Source organism: Sander vitreus, chromosome 19 (genome assembly GCF_031162955.1).
Source record: "Sander vitreus isolate 19-12246 chromosome 19, sanVit1, whole genome shotgun sequence".
NCBI lineage: Eukaryota > Metazoa > Chordata > Actinopteri > Perciformes > Percidae > Sander > Sander vitreus.
This window is the reverse complement of record NC_135873.1, coordinates 17,129,058-17,145,057: the sequence shown is the minus strand read 5'-3', so window position 1 is coordinate 17,145,057 and position 16,000 is coordinate 17,129,058. Positions and strand designations below refer to the sequence as shown.

Sequence of the window (16,000 nt, the reverse complement as noted above, 5' to 3'; positions counted from 1 at the left end):
AACGATGGCTCAATTCCATCAAGTGTCCCAGTGAGCTATTTCAGTGAGTCAGCATGCTCAATACCAGGGCCTCTCCTAAGTGGAATGCAGCCATCATTAATGGTTTTGAATACACCTGTGCTTTTCCTACTATGACATGTCAATACGTCTGCTGTGAAAAAGGTCTGTTGGCCATTCTCTGTCTTACATTTCCGACAATTCGGTGTGTCTCTTAATCCAAGTCCAAACAATTTGGAGGGAGGCCAATAAAAGAAGTTTCATTTTTAACACAATCTACCCATTGTATCATGCAGATAGAATTCTTTTTTAAGAGGGAATGACATGGACCACTCGCCTTATACGGAGGCGCTGAGCGTTTGTTTGTTGAATATTTTAGATTTTGTCTGTGAAGGAGGCATAGTTGTGACATGATGGGGGAGTTTCAGCCAGTAAACTGTTGCAAATAAGGCACAGATTTATATTTTATTTATTTATTTTTGGTATAAATTTCCGAGAAAAAAAGATTGTTCCGCTTTTCGACAATCTGTTGTGCGAAACATTTATTTAATTTGTATTGTGATCATTCTTTACAGGGTCATATGAAACTTGACATCCACACAATTTTCACATTCATTAGAATATGACATCCCATTAGATACATTTCACATCATTCAACTATGAAATACAATACATCTAAAAAATTACATCTAGATGTTTACTGTAATTATGAGGTTGTTTGTTGAGACAATTATATAGGCTCCAGTAAGGGTCAGTAAGATTGTTGCATGTCAAAAAAAAAACACACAGAAAGCCTGTGGTTGTATATAACTCTTTGTAAACCTGTAAATAAAGGCTGTATGGAAACAAAATTGAGAATGTGTAAATAAATTACATTATTGCATTGTTTACAAATATAATTCACATAATCAGAGTTTCCATGTTATAGAACCTACTGGTAATGGTCATTGAATTCATGTGACACTCAAAGGTTTTCATTAAACCTTACAGTATATCCAGCAATTTCTTATAAATATATACATTTTTAACTAAATTATTATAATGGTTATTATTAAATGTATCATACCAATGAAGTGCGGTGAAATACTAAAAATATTGTATTATTTAAAGGCAAACTGAAATTCAAAAAGTCATCCTTTCCATTAATGACATAAAATATGCCAAATGATTTTAAAATGTATTATTAATAATATGTAATTCCTGAAAGGACGAAGAAAAAAAACACGGAATCCTGAGGACATCTTGAAAACTTTCGCCGCAAATGCCCAGTTAGTTGTAGTAGTTGTTGTTGTAGTAATAGTAGTAGTAGTAGTAGTACATTGGAATGAATAGGTTGCCATCTTGAAACAGTATTCCTTTTTCTTAATACACGTATGCTGCTAAGTTTAGCTTACAAGCTCAGGCCAGACAGTGTTGAAGAATAAGTAACACATCATTTAGCCTTTAATGGAACAATGTTGACATTTGCAAGTAGGTTTTTGAACGGTCCCATATTATGCTTACTTATTATGCATACTTGTAAATGCTTTAATGTTCAAACAACACATTATTTGTCTCATACTGTCCGTCTGTATACTTGTATATACAGTTTCTGAATACAGGCTGTGTGCATTTCTCTGTGGATTGAGTGTTTTGATACTTTGACAGTATTTATATAGCACCTTGGCCTGCTTTATAATCAAAAAAAGACACTGAAATTCCACTTTTTACAATCTGGGACCTTTTAGGCTGCTCTAGCCATTAGTCAGCTTGGCAGCTTCAGCTGTAAACTGTTAGCTGTGCAATTTTCTCCGCTTCATGTCTGTTGAGTAGCTCATTTAAGAGAAATTAGCAAGAGTTGTGTATTAGTGAGTTCTTGTGTTGGGTCACATCTGCTCTGTGCCGGTAAGCGTCACCGTCAGCCAATTACAGGACAGTCACATTTCTTCTTTTTGTTAATACAGTTTAAAGTGGAATTATTTGATTGGCACAGAATGTCTCTGTTTTTGGAGACAGAGGAACTACACCACTCTGAGGACTTGACATGTAATTCACAAAAAAGATCAGTATGCTGTAGCAGAAAAACCTGCAATTTCATTTCAGCTGGGCAGCTTTGGCAGGGCCCGTTTACAATCCTATCTGATGTGGTGGTCACAACATCTAAATGCAGGGTTTTAGAGAATGTGCTGGTGAGCAGGTCCAAGGCTTCTATGTGTGTTTATGAGGGAATCGTGGTAATTGTGTCTATCAGTGTAATTGTTTCGAGGTCTTTTTGATTTGTTTAGCGTCAGCCCAGGAATCAAGAGTTCTTTAGTTCATCCGGAGTTCTCAAGAGTGCACAGGATTCCAGAGTTTCAAAATAAACACTTGATTAGGTACTCTTTGTATAAGATTTTGGACACTTTTTTTGGCAATAGGTTGTATGTATGGACATTACATTTTAAACTGCACTTAGTTAGAATGTGGTAAAGTGAGGTTGTTGAGTGGGTTCTAGAGTTTTGGACGGAGGGATCCGACCACCGGCTTGTCTGAGCAGAACTCTTTCCACCAGGAAGGCCGTTCCAGCACCTGGCTGCCCTGCATCACTGTCGACCACAGGTTCTTGTAAAGCTACGTGAGGGAGAAACAAGGAGAAGATGTGCTCATTGTTAAACAAAGGTTTTTCCCTTTTTTTAACCTATTTTTATTAAGGGAAGAAAGTGGAACTACAATTTCAGGAGGGCAACCCCCGCCCCATGTGGCAAGGTCTAAGAACTATGACAGATTACAAACCCACCTCCTCCTTCTTGAGAAGTGCTGATGCTATAGCAAGTGAGCTAAACACAATTATGCTGATTGGCAGCCAACAAGCAAAATAAGCTGAAGCAGGGGTTGATGGGTGGGTGGGTGCACCTCAAACACCCATATCCTTTTCTATGCAAGTCGTCAGGAGGACATTCAAGTACCAAGAAAGCAGCAGGACCTGACAATAACAGTTGGCGGTCTTCAAACTGCGTGCTGACCAACTAGCACCGGTGTTCACAATAACATTCAACCTGTCACTGTCATACCCCCGTGCTTCAATAAGTCCACCATCATTCCTGTGCCCAAGCTAACAAGACCAGACTGCCTGAATGACGACCTCCCAGTGACGATCACCTGTAGTCATTGAATGCTTTGAACAGCTGGTCATTGATCACATCTGCTCCTTACTGGGCTCACGGATAGCTCAGTTGGTAGAGCGGGCGCCCACATATAGAGGTCAAATCCTCGATGCAGCGGCCCTTTGCTGCATGTCATTTTCCCTCTCTCTCTCTCTATCTCTCTCTCTCTCCCTTTTCATTTCTTCAGCTGTCCTGTCAATAAAGGCCTAAAAAATGCCCCCCAAAAAATAAAAATAAAACATCTGCTCCTTACTACCCAGCACAGTGGACCCATTACAGTTTGCCTACCGTCACATTTGATTAACGGAAGACAGCATAGCACACATCCTCCCCACTACCCTATCTCAATTCAAAAAGAAATGGAGCGAATGTGAGATTGCTGTTCATTGACTACAAATCAGTGTATAACACCATTTTTCTCTGCAGGGCCGTCACGTCACGAAGCTCAAGGACCTGGGATTCACTATGCATTTGGATCCTTGACTTCCTAACAGGCAGACCCCAGGTGGTGAGGGTGGGCAGACGCACCTCTTCCACCCTTAATTCTGACAACACAGCTGTGGTGGGCCTGATCATAAACAACAATGAAAAGGCCTACTTGAAAGAAGTAGAGGACCTGACCCGCTGGAGTCAGGACAACAACAGACCAACCAATCAACCTACAACCTACGGAAACAGCACCAAACAGACCGGCCCTGCAGAGAGTGGTTTGATTGGCTAAACTCAGTTCAGAGAGGGTCATTGTCAACAACTGTTGTTGTCAATTTATGGTCGAACCCCACCCCCTTCCCCACCCTTCCCTTCTTGCCTACCTGTCAGGGGACCTGTGACAAAAAGGGCCATGATTAAAACCTAAGCTTCCAGCTCATGTCAGATTTAGACTGAACAATGTATATTGTACCTTTTTTCCTCAAAAAATAATCTAAAGTTACCCTCACCTGTCAACAGCGCCCTAAATGTGTTGGTACGACATGACAATTCTTTCATTATTTATGGGCATACATCAAAATACTGAGATACAAATAGGCTTTATGTGTATGTATGTCTTTACCTGTCCATCAGCGTTGCCAATAGGTGAGTTGAGAATGAAATCAGTAGGTGCCAAAACATCCACCAATGCTACTGCATCATCCTTCAGCTGGAGGCGACACACAGACAGAGCAGGTCAGGTTGAGCTTAAAGTCAGGTGGGGGGGGCAGCATCATAACATCATTATTCAGCTTAATGAAGACAGTCAGGAAGTATGGACGGACACAAGGAAGGGACCTCATAGCAATAAACACTATCCAATATTATACCATGGCTGCAGGGTGTCCATTAAGTAAGGGTTAATGCCTGACTAGGTGTTCATTATCAGGAATTAATGGACGATGGCGAGGTCAGAACCGGCCGACGCGCCGCGGAGTCCATTAAGGGACACCTGTAAGGGCATTAACCCACTTATACCATGGTCACTTTTTTAAACCATTAATTTATATTTTAATACATTTAATATTCATTTATGATATAGGACACCTACTATTCAGTCCTATTTACTGGAGCAGTCTCCATTATCAGGTAATAAGGTAATTAACCCTTACGTATAGAATACACGGAATGTTTCTGTACCTGGGAGCAGAGAGTGAGAATGGTCATCTGGACCAACTCTGTGGGCTTCCTTCCACTCAAGTAATTACCTGTGCAGTAACAACACTGTGTTACAAATATCAATACAATGGAATGTGTTATCTAGCTTGATGCATGTAGTATATAGAGTACAGTACACACCCTGGTAGAGTGTGGCCATGTGGTTGCTGAGGCTCCAGAGACCATACAGGGCACACAGCTTGCTTAGTACAGGTCTGAGACCAGCTGGTGTGTCCGTTTCAGTAGTCAGCTCGTGAAACCTCTGGAGGCAGTTGTGTTCTATGTATGCCATGGCCAGGGAGCGACAGTAGTAGACCTAAACGCACACACACACACACACACACACACACACACACACACACACACACACACACACAAAGAACATTAATAGTATAGTCTTTATTTCTGCTATAAACTAAGACAAAAAACTATTATCACAGTTCAATTCTAACCTTGTGAATATCATAAGAAAAAATGTACCAAAAATATGCTTAGTGAAATTCTCAGCAGCTTCAGACACCTCAATATTGATGTCAAGGGGAAAGGATTGAGTGGTGCCCGGAAACAGGGCAGGTAGTCAGGCAATTAAAATGATTAATTAAATCCATAGAGCTGTATGCAGCGTCTTATTAAACCATACAATCTTTGAATTGTCAATCTCAAGTATTATTGTACTATAACTCCCGCCAATTTTTTAAATAACTGAGAACAGCTTTTAGCTTGAGGTATGGGCATAGCTGAGCGTATCCGTAAAGGCTCTGTGCAGTGGTGTGTGTCTGTGTGTGTGTGTGTGTGTGTGTGTGTGTGTGTGTGTGTGTGTGTGTGTGTGCGTGTCTTACCTGGCTGTTGTTACGGGCCTCAAACTCATCCTTTCCCGAGGCCATCTCCTGCTCCAGCCTCTTCTGGCTCTCTTCCATCAGGAAACACACCAGCCACTTATAGGCTGCCAGTGGCACTGATAGGATGAACAAGGAGTACACTCACTATGTTAAACCGAGAAACAACTCTAGAAATGCAATCAGTAGAATTTTTGTATCTGTGATAGTTAGATAACTGGTTAAAGGTATATTTGGATACCATGTTGAGTTCAGGGAATAATCCCTTCTGAGTTCTAGGAGTACCTGCAGAGTCCATACACTCCTCCATCGTTCTTGCTGTGAACTTGCTTTCCAGGATCTTGTGGGAATCATCCAGGAAATCCACAGTGTGAAGAGGAGACTCAATGCGCACACCATCTGAAACCACACAACACAGCAGCTGAAACTGCTGGAGATCAGAGTTCCTGCGCTCTGCCGTACACGATCTAACTGTCTTATACACAATATTGACTGAGAATTCAAGAAGACTTGAAACTAGCGATTGAGACCATAAACTCATTATTAAAATGATTACTGAGGTAATACATCAAGTGAGAAGTAGGGCCATTTTCCCATAGCCTTCTATAGAAACTGACTTCTTTTTGCAACCAGTGGAGTTGCCCCCTGCTGGAAATTAGATACAATGCAGGTTTGAGGCACTTCTGCATTGGCTTCACTTTTCAAAAGCTTCGTCCATTATTTTGACAGTCTGTGGCCAAAGTTCACCCCAGTTATGTAAAGGATTATCACGATTGGCTAGATGGTAATTGGTGAAGAATGCTAGTGACTGGGCCTTAACTGTTGGTTTACATTGGCAGGCGCATCAGCACTAGCAACTGCAGAAGAACATCATGTCAGTCACCGATAAGCGATACAATTGCCAATCGGCACAACTCTTGTGAAGAACTCAACTTTCAAGTTAGCCTTTTGAAGGAATATTGGTAGCAGCTACAGCGTTGCATCGTGCCACCGTATGCTGTATCTGACATTAAAGGCTTGTAATAATCCTGCAGTGCATAGGGGACTGACTGTGGTGTTTAGCATGGAGCCAGCTGAGCAGGTAGTTGCTGGTCTGTTGCAGCAAGACGTTGTTGTCTCCTTCATATGTGCAGTTTGGGTCATTGTCATTACGCAGATCACCCAGCCGGTTCACTGAGAAAGAGAGAGAAGTTAGTTAGGTGCGTGTGTGTGTGGGTGTGTGTGTGTGTGTGTGTGTGTGTGTGTGTGTGTGTGTGAGAGACGTACTGGCCAGGTATCCATGTCCACCGCAGGCCTCCCTACACTCCTGAATCCCTCTCTGAGCAATCCACGAGCCCAGCGGTTTACTGGAGCAGCCTATAGCATGGATCTCCCTGCCCATCTCTGCCTGCAATACACACACAGCAGACATATTAGACTATAGTTTGTACAGTATGCGCACTCTGGATATAGACATTCAGATGCAAATCATCGTAACTCACTTGTCTGTCACTCTTCTCCTTCATCATCTGTCCAATCTGGAACTCAACAAAGTTCATGAAGATGGATTTGGAGAAGTGTTCAAGAGCATACGCTGCTGCCAGGTACGGGATCAGACGCCATTGCTGAAACAATATAAACAAATTTCCAAGGAATTTGTGTAAAAATGTGCACCCCTATTATTAAAGGATATGTACACAAATAGCATAAAGCATTACGTGTAGTTGTGGCTTTAGATACCTCCTGTTACTTTGATAAGGTGCTTTGTAATATGCTTAGGTAAATCTGCTTTCAAATCCACTCCCTCCCTCCATCCTGACCTGTAACTGGTACTCCAAAACAGGAATCTCCTCTGTGTTTTTGGGTCCAAACTGTCTCCTGGTGGCTGAGAAGCGGATGGCAATAGTCAGAGCCAGCTTCAGGTTGACCAAAGCCATCCTGGTGATGGACACCCTGCCACCTGACAGGGCACCCAGAGACTCCCCGAAACGCTTGTTGGGGTCCTGAAGGAGAGGAACGTAACAATGGAGAAACATTACAATTCATGAGCAAAAGAAAAAAAAATATAAAAAATAATAATTCCCCACTCGCCCCATACTAGGGCGGTCTTTTTCCTTCCTTCAAGCTTTGGTCCTCTACCAGAGGACTGTTCTCTAAGCCCTTGGTATGCTGTCGCTTGGAATTGCTACATCTATCACAACTGCCTTGTTCTGCTGTTTGTCCACCACATGCCATCATATCCATCACCATTTTATCAGTCTGGAAGTCCCACAGGATCTTAGCTCTTTCACTCTCTGCCACCTTTGGATTGGACCATGTTCGTGGCAGACAGGGACTGCACCACGAGTGGGAAGCGTAAAGGGAGGGGGGGGGGGGGGCTTGTTATTTTTGTTAACAACTGATGATGTAATCCTGGTCACATCACAATCAAGGAACGTGTGTGCTGCCCGGACATTGAACTGAGCTGAGCTGTAGGACTATTATAATATGTAGGCCATATTATATGCTCAGAGAGATTGCTGGTGTAATTGTTGCGGCAGTTTACATCCCACCCTCGGCAAACCCGGGGTTGGCGTGTGACGTCACTCACAGCGTCATCGCAAAACTGCAAACTAAACACCCCAGTGTTGAGTGACCGCTCCATTGACCAGTAGCTGGTGTTTGGCCCACCAATTCTTTTATGGCCCTCATTCATGTATTGAGCCATGTGCCTAATCATCTACTCATCAGGAGCTTCAGTGTTGTGAAGTGCACAACAATATTGAGTAGTGCACCTGTAATTTAACTTTCATTAAATTAGTGCTTTCCACCAGTGGAACTCTTACTAACCTTAAATGGTGTAACGTAGCGGCCATCAGGAGTAACATCTCCCGTCTTATTCAGCAGATTCTCCCGAGGGATCCTCACATTATGAAACAAAGCAAACCTGAAGAGAGAGAGACAGATAAATGATCTTTGGTTACACAGAACACTGGCAACATGTGCCTGGCGCAAAAGCAAGACATACATTGAAATTATAGTAATGCGGTGTGTCTGTTTCAACTTTAATAATTTATTAAGTCGTATCTGTCACCTACCCGTTATCCAGTCCGTTCTGGCCCAGCTTCTTGCCCATGTCTCCAACCAGCACACCAGGCAGAGCTAGCAGGGTCTTGGGATCTCTCAGCTGCAGCACAATGGTTATTGATTTAAAAGTGGATGACCAGTTTGACTTTATACAGTATAACTTATATAGCTTTTCTATTTTCATGTTTTCAGGAATTTTCAGATTGTTGTACCTTGTTGTTTACTCAAAGAAAACTCTTAAAAATCGTCCCACTCCCACCATTTCCACACTACATGCATAAATAAAAATTAAAAATCGTCCTCTCTCACAGAATGTCACACTTTAGACAATTGGAACTACTGGAAAATGCTTTACTTTTCCTCATTTGTATTTTTCACATTTTGAACGGATGGCATATATTCATATACATTTTAGTTTTTTGGTTGGATTATGTGCTCTGCTGATGTGATTGTTTAAACAAACTAAATTACATTTCAGTTCATACTTTACTAAACAAGACTTCATCCGCTTTCAGTGATGCACTTCACTTTACAGCTCAACTTCTTTCATAATGTAATCCTTTTTGGTTTTGGATATTTTTTGAGTACCGAATTACATTGTATGTTTCAGCGTCACACTGCACTTCCAGAGATGGAACAACATTCCGAGTTGAAAACTTGGGTAACGATGAGTTTTCTGAGATGCAGCTGTGTGATAACATTTCCTGACAATGTAACCAGCTGTAACTGGGTCAGGGGTTAAAGGTCAGAGTCTTACCGCCACAACAAAAGAGTGCAGGCCGTGGCACACCTGGTCAGGCGTGTAGAGCTGAGCGAACACCACAGCGTGGGTCGCAGTCTTACCCATGTTCCCCACCCAGAACTTGGCGGCCTCAAAGTCCGGAGAGTTGATCACAAACTCCTACAGAGTAGAAAGGTAAACATAGTAATGATTACAAATTGCCACAACATTACCCTGTACAATCTTAGAAGGTAGACGGACCAGTAAACCAGCAACATTTTACCAGGAAATATTTTACCAGATGAAGGTTTGAGGGCAGAAACATTAATAAAGTGAGCACCAGTGTCTGGTGTGCAAGAACCTTCTAGTAAGTTATATAACAACAAAATTAAGAATGCCATTTCACTAAGTGATGGTCTAAAGCAGTGGTTCCTAACCTGGGGACCAGGCCCATGCACGGGGTCAAAGGATAATACCGTATGTTATGGCCCTGGTGACATGCTGGCACCCAACTTGGGTTTTTTGTTTTGTTTCAAACTGAACCCTTGTTTGTGTTTAAGGTTAGGTGAGCGGTTACCCTTCCCTAGCATCCAACGCACACATTACACTACTGATCACTGACATCACACACAGTAGTTTACTTTATTTAAGTTCTCTTTAATAAACTTTCAGTGCTCAGCATAAGTGAATACACCCATGCTAAAGTTGACAGAACAGAAGAATTAATGCCTTAATTAAAAGAATGAGGAAACATCCAACCCTTGAGGACACCAATTTTCTTTGTGAATGAATAATGTATTGTAAATAAATAAATGTTCTTCCTTACAATACAGGGGGCATAAGTCAGTACACCCCTATGTTAAATTCTCATAGAGGCAGGCATATTTTTATTTTTAAAGGCCAGTTATTTCATGGATCCAGGATACTATGCATCCTGATAAAGTTCCCTTGGTCTTTGGAATCAAAATAGCCCCACATCATCGCATACCCTTCACCATACCTAGAGATTGGCATGGTTTTATTTCAGTTAGCCTAATAGCTGGTTTGATTTGCATTGAGAGATGATCTTATGGAAGTACTCCATTAATAACTTAGCTTCTTCCCCAGAGTCCTATTCTCGCCTTGCAGATTTACCTGGATTGTGGTGGCACCTGGATTGTGGCTGCGCCTGCTGCTGTGGTCCTGCTCGACGCCCTGCTACTTTTATTATTATTTTTGCTTTTATCGCAGTTCTATCTTTTCTCTCTCCCTCGCTGCCCACATAGAGTCAGTTTCTGCTCAAAGTTTCTGCCTGTTAAAAGAGTGTTTTCCCTCCCTGCAGCCACACTGGAGAAATCGCTGTTAGGGGAATTCTCCTACTCTATCTGAAGCCCTGAGATAACTTATGTGATGATTCGCCCCCATAAATAAAATTGACTTGAAAATTTAATGGAGTGTTGTGTGGTGCGTGTCCTGACCTGGGTGGAGGGGTCATATGTTGCTGTGGTCCTCATGGCTCTGGTGTTGCTGCCGTGGCTCAGCTCAGTCAGTCCAAAGCATCCAAACGTCTACAAACAGACACAAATTCAGAGTTCATAGTGATGGAGATTAATATGAATTTCACACCTGAGTAACATGAATCTTAATTTACAAATATATGACCAACTGTGTCCTTAAAATGTTAAGTGATTGGAGTTTTGGGGAAAATAACAATATAAGAATCCAAAGAAAACTGGGGGCTGTTTCACAAAAGCAGAATTTATAAATCCAGGATAACTGATAAAGCGAGGCTTGACCTAGTCTAATCTGTGCAGCCTGGCTTGGTGCGTTTCACGAAGACCAAGCCAGGCTGAGGAGGAGCGACTAGGTCGAGTCAGGATGAAATAATTCAGATAGATGCGCGTTCACGGCAGACCACGATTATTGTACATACTTTACACAGAGTGTGCAGCAGCTTCTTATGTAAGTATGATAATGTGAAACACATTGTTTTTATATAAAAAAAGAAACACGGCCGCTGTAATTAAACAGCAAGAGAAAGCGAGGCAGACGATCGCAAACCGCCTGAATGGGTGTGTTGCCTAAAAATATACATTAACTGACGACTGCTCTGAATTGAAACCATCATTACTAATCATTAGCACAAATTAACAGTTGTACTCTTTGCCTTAAAACTGAGCAGAAGACAATGTTACTCAGGAAATTTACCATGAAGATCAATTTTCTACAACGCTAGAGCATGATGCGTAAATATCTCTTTCACTCTGTTCCTCCCGCTCTCTCTCATGGGCTAAAATGTGAATTACCATGTCATATAAGTCCTATTACAACTGTTCGTTTTTTTGCAAATGACAAGTGACTCTTTGAATGGTTTCAGTTAAGAGCAGTAGTTCGTAAATGTATATTTTTAGACTATTTTTAGTCGGTCTAAAATCTAGAAACTATAAAGATAATTAAGTGATAAATATAATGCACACTATAAACATTAATGTAACAGAGTATATTTATCAGTTATTTTCCCCAAGCTATATATAAGGTCAAAAACCATTGAGGTGTCCTCTCCCTGTTGTTACATGGATGTAGTCTACACTATAGACTAGACTAGTAGTCTACACTATATAGTTACTGGTCCAGTGAACTAAGACTATAATTTGGGAGGATTGTACAATTAGGATATGTTCTTAAAATTGTACAATCCTCCCAAATTATAGTCGTTTAAGAATACAAAAGAAATTAATCAACTAAAATAATGTAAGGTGCATTGGTCCACTATAGAAACACATGTACAGCACTTTCTATATTGCCCTTAGTAACTGACTTCATTTAAAACACATTTGGCAACTGTATCAGCCTTTTCTAATTATCTCAACAACTGCAGTAATATATTCATCAAACTTCTTACAACAATATGAACAGCAGTCTTCATTCATCAATATAACATTAACAATGTCACATGAATAATTATAAAAAATAAAGTTATTATAGTTATAAAAAAATAATAACAGTACTTAAATGAACAGCAATATGTACCTGTTGTATTTTAATGCAGGCTGATAACAATAATGTAAAACCACTGAGTGAATAGAAAAGGCTCCAGGATTAATAAATCCTGGCTGTTAGCCTGGTTGGGACCAGGCTAGCTGTACAGAATAAATCACCATGGTAATTAGGTGCCTCTACTTTTATGAAACCGAGTCAAGGCTAAATTGAGCCAGGATAACTGGTAAATCCTGGTTTAATCCCTTATCTTGGTTTTGTGAAATAGCCCCCTGTATGGCTCACTGTGAACATCATTCAGCACCTGCAGCTTATAAATCAATAGGGGCAGGATGGTGTAAACCTTGTAGACCCTCCCTGTACTGCATTGTCCCGTTAGACAGCCATTGATAAAGCACAGATACACCTAAAAGGTGGAGTTATTGGCAGCGACAAGCTGTTTTGAACACTTACGGTCATGTCTTCAGTGTTTTCAACGTATTTGCTGTGTCTCCCTGATCCGGAGTTGGCAATAGTCGCTCCAAACATCTAAAACACAAGATGTTTTTAGCATCTTTTACTGAGATGAGACAATTACTGAAAGGGGACAAAGTTAAGCAATGCTAGCAGCTATGTGGACATGACATGATAAACCAATAAATAAAGTGTGGGACGGATAAAAAAATGGAGAGAGAACTTTACAATCCATAGATTTCAGAGTCTGCAGTCGATAGCAGCTCTGTGATGTTGTATTTTAAGTGGTGCTTTGAGCTAAATGCTAACATGCTGATGCTCATTACAAATGACAAGTTTCGTTATTTAGGTTGGAGGGCTAGTTGCATATTGGAGAATAGTAATGGGTCAAGTACAGACACTGGAAAGTCAACACTGTAAGATTATCAAAGAAGAAAGTAAATATATAGTATATAATATAGTAAATATAATGCATGCCATTGCTGCCTCTAAGTACATCCCATTATAGTTTGTATTTCTTTCATCCAATGTACACTCACCCCTTTGTTGAGAAAGTACTTGGCCACCAAGGCCCAGTCGTACATGCCCAGGCAATCAGTGAGCGTTATGGACTTCCAGGGGTTAGCCATCACCTCTTCTTTTGTCAGGAAGTCATAGCGGAAGAGCTGCTTTGCCCTGATAATTTTTATCTGAAGCTTTATTTTCTCTATGTACATTATATATATATATAAGGATATGATATATGACAGAGGATGTTACTGTTGTGTTGATACCTGAGGAAGGTCAGCTCTCTCATTTTCTCGAGAGGGACGTCTTCACCGGGCCGACGTGCAAACAGAGGGTCATTCTCAAGTGCCTTGAACAAGTGTTGCTGTAGCACAGTGATAAGAGAAAATGAACAGGATATGTACAGCACAGGAACATTTAGATGACCATAGGGTACCAAACATGTTCTCTTATTACTAAAAAAATGACTTAAAAGGTGCTTGTAGGAAACAGCATTTGAGAAAACAATCCCAAATAGTCGTTTCTCAACTGCTGAGTCCAAGGTCAAGAATGAACACTGAACCCCAGATTTAAAGCCGACATGAAGAGAATAGAGTTGAAGTGCTCAGAAAAAACTACATTCACTGATAATTTGAAGCAGATGATGAAAAGTTCAGAAACGGCTACTAGATGGACCTTGACGTAAGATTGTTTTCTCAACTTGTCAGTGAGTACTAGGTGTTAGGGCTATCGGGGTGTATACGGTATTGTTCAAAAAATTTGCAATACCGATACGGATTCCTAAACGCTACTTTTTTCGATACCAATTTTATAAAATAAAGAATTTTTTACACATTACGGCACACACTCGCGTAACGTAGAGTTTTTCCTGCGTGTCTCTACGATGTGTAACGTTAGACAGCCAATCAGCAGCACTGTTTGATCTTGGTAGAAACATGCTGCATGCTTATTGGCTCACTGACGCTGATGAGATTTACTCCATAGGTTGAAATCGGGGTGTTGAATGACGGGGCATTTTTCGATAATCAATAACGGCTGAGTCACAGGTCGATTCCAGCCTTGGGGATCTTTGTTGCATGTCATACCCCTCTCTTTCTCCCCGTTCCCAATCTGGCAAATAGCCACACAAAAAAGTGACACTCATGTTTAACTATTTAACTTATTACAAATTGCAGATTTAGTCCTACCTACAGATAGCGTTTGATGCTGACAGCTACCTTGAATGCAATGATTTCCTCTCCGTCTAAGAAGCAGAGCATGTCCTTCCAGTTGAAAGAGGCTTTGTTCCTGTAGATATCCAGCGGGCCACTGGGAAAGTCAGCCACTTCATGAGCCATCTTCTTGTGTTTAGACTGAAGGGGTTCACCGTGCAGGGAAATAAGGCACTTTGCTCTTTCTGAGTAAAGAAGAAACAAGGGAGGAACATAAATGAAAGCACTGGGTGTGGGGTTAGGGTTAGGGTTAGGGGTATTCAGATCCTTGGGGTTAGGGGTCGACCGATGCTGTTTTTTCCAGGCCGATACCAATACCGTTTATTAGTAGTTAATGAAACCGATAACCAATATGCATATACAGTGAAAATGAAAATCTTTAAGTCAAAATTAATATTTTGGAATGCTACAAACTCCAACACAAAATGTTGTTTAAATGCTTTGAGCAATGATTTAATAATTGAGAAACTTTCAACATAATCTCCAGTGAAAGAAAGTCAGATGGTGTTGTGGGCGGGACATTAAGTCAGACTCAGTGGTGATTGTTACACAGCAGTTATGGGGCACGTTAAGTTCCCGTAAAGGCAATGCAGATAACTTTTTTATGTGCCCACGTTTAGAGACATCGGACCAGATATGGTACAACTCTGCAGCAGTTAGCTAGTTATATCTAAACTGATAAGTTGCACACTTTATTTTAATCAAAGCAACCCTTGTAGTTCAGCTGCTATCAATACAGAGCAGAGTTCAAGGTTTCATCGGCACCTCTGTGTACCTGCAGCACGGACAGTAAGTTAAAGTTACACAGCAGACTGTTACAACGGAAGACGGCAGATGAAGGGACTGCTAAACCCTGACTTGTCCACTGTCACACATCGCGTTGTTTAATGGCTTACATATGAAAAAGAAGAAGTTAGTGTTTACTAAAGTAGGTCAACCTCTCGAGTCTCAAGTCCTGTCTTTCCACTATTTACTTTACCGTTACACAACGTGTTGATTTAAATGTAGTAAACGCACTAAGGTTAGCATAAAAAAAAGAACTGACGTCTTTGTTGACAGAACGTCATTTACCCTGAGCTGTGTAGTTGTGTCTTACCTTATGGCTCTATGTCAACTACCCTGTAATACCGCCGTAACTAGCTAGCTACTCTTCGACAGTCTCAATGACCTGTGTACAGCTGTCTATGGCTCGAGTCCTGTTTTGTTCCGCCACTAGCAACAAAACCATTTCCTGTCGGTAGCCTTCAAAGTAAGAGCACCATCTCCAAACGTTATTTGGATGCAAAACTTCCTAATTAGACTCTAATCTAGAGTAACAATTGGTGGATGTTATAACAGTTTTATGATTTAAATTAGTGCTACTAGTTAATAGGCATTAACATCAAATAATAAAAACCCTAATAATATGGTTTCCCGTTGAATGTGTCACCTGATTCATTAGGGATAGCTTCAGTGCATGAAGCTATTGTAGGGGGTGGATTGTCATGTGGGTCACTGCCTGGTATG

General features: G+C 41.0%; 1 protein-coding gene across 2 annotated transcripts; it reads right to left on the bottom strand.

Moving 5' to 3' along the window:
* Positions 1-521: 521 nt before the first annotated feature.
* LOC144534239 (peroxisomal acyl-coenzyme A oxidase 3-like) lies at positions 522-15,696 on the bottom strand. 2 transcript variants are annotated; one of them, XM_078276068.1, is made up of 19 exons: positions 15,591-15,696; positions 14,501-14,679; positions 13,550-13,647; positions 13,316-13,451; positions 12,777-12,851; positions 10,805-10,894; positions 9,384-9,527; positions 8,638-8,726; positions 8,390-8,486; positions 7,381-7,563; positions 7,063-7,185; positions 6,848-6,968; positions 6,632-6,754; positions 5,867-5,980; positions 5,585-5,700; positions 4,887-5,061; positions 4,728-4,795; positions 4,171-4,257; positions 522-2,586 (listed from the first exon to the last, which is right to left on the bottom strand). In XM_078276068.1, exons 2-19 carry the CDS (start codon positions 14,618-14,620, stop codon positions 2,467-2,469), a joined length of 2,079 nt encoding a protein of 692 aa, XP_078132194.1. In that variant the 5' UTR covers positions 14,621-14,679; positions 15,591-15,696; the 3' UTR covers positions 522-2,466. The 2 variants fall into 2 exon arrangements, with proteins under 2 accessions (XP_078132194.1, XP_078132195.1); XM_078276069.1 differs by lacking the exon at positions 15,591-15,696 and having other exon boundaries at positions 13,550-13,589; positions 14,501-14,583.
* Positions 15,697-16,000: the final 304 nt, after the last annotated feature.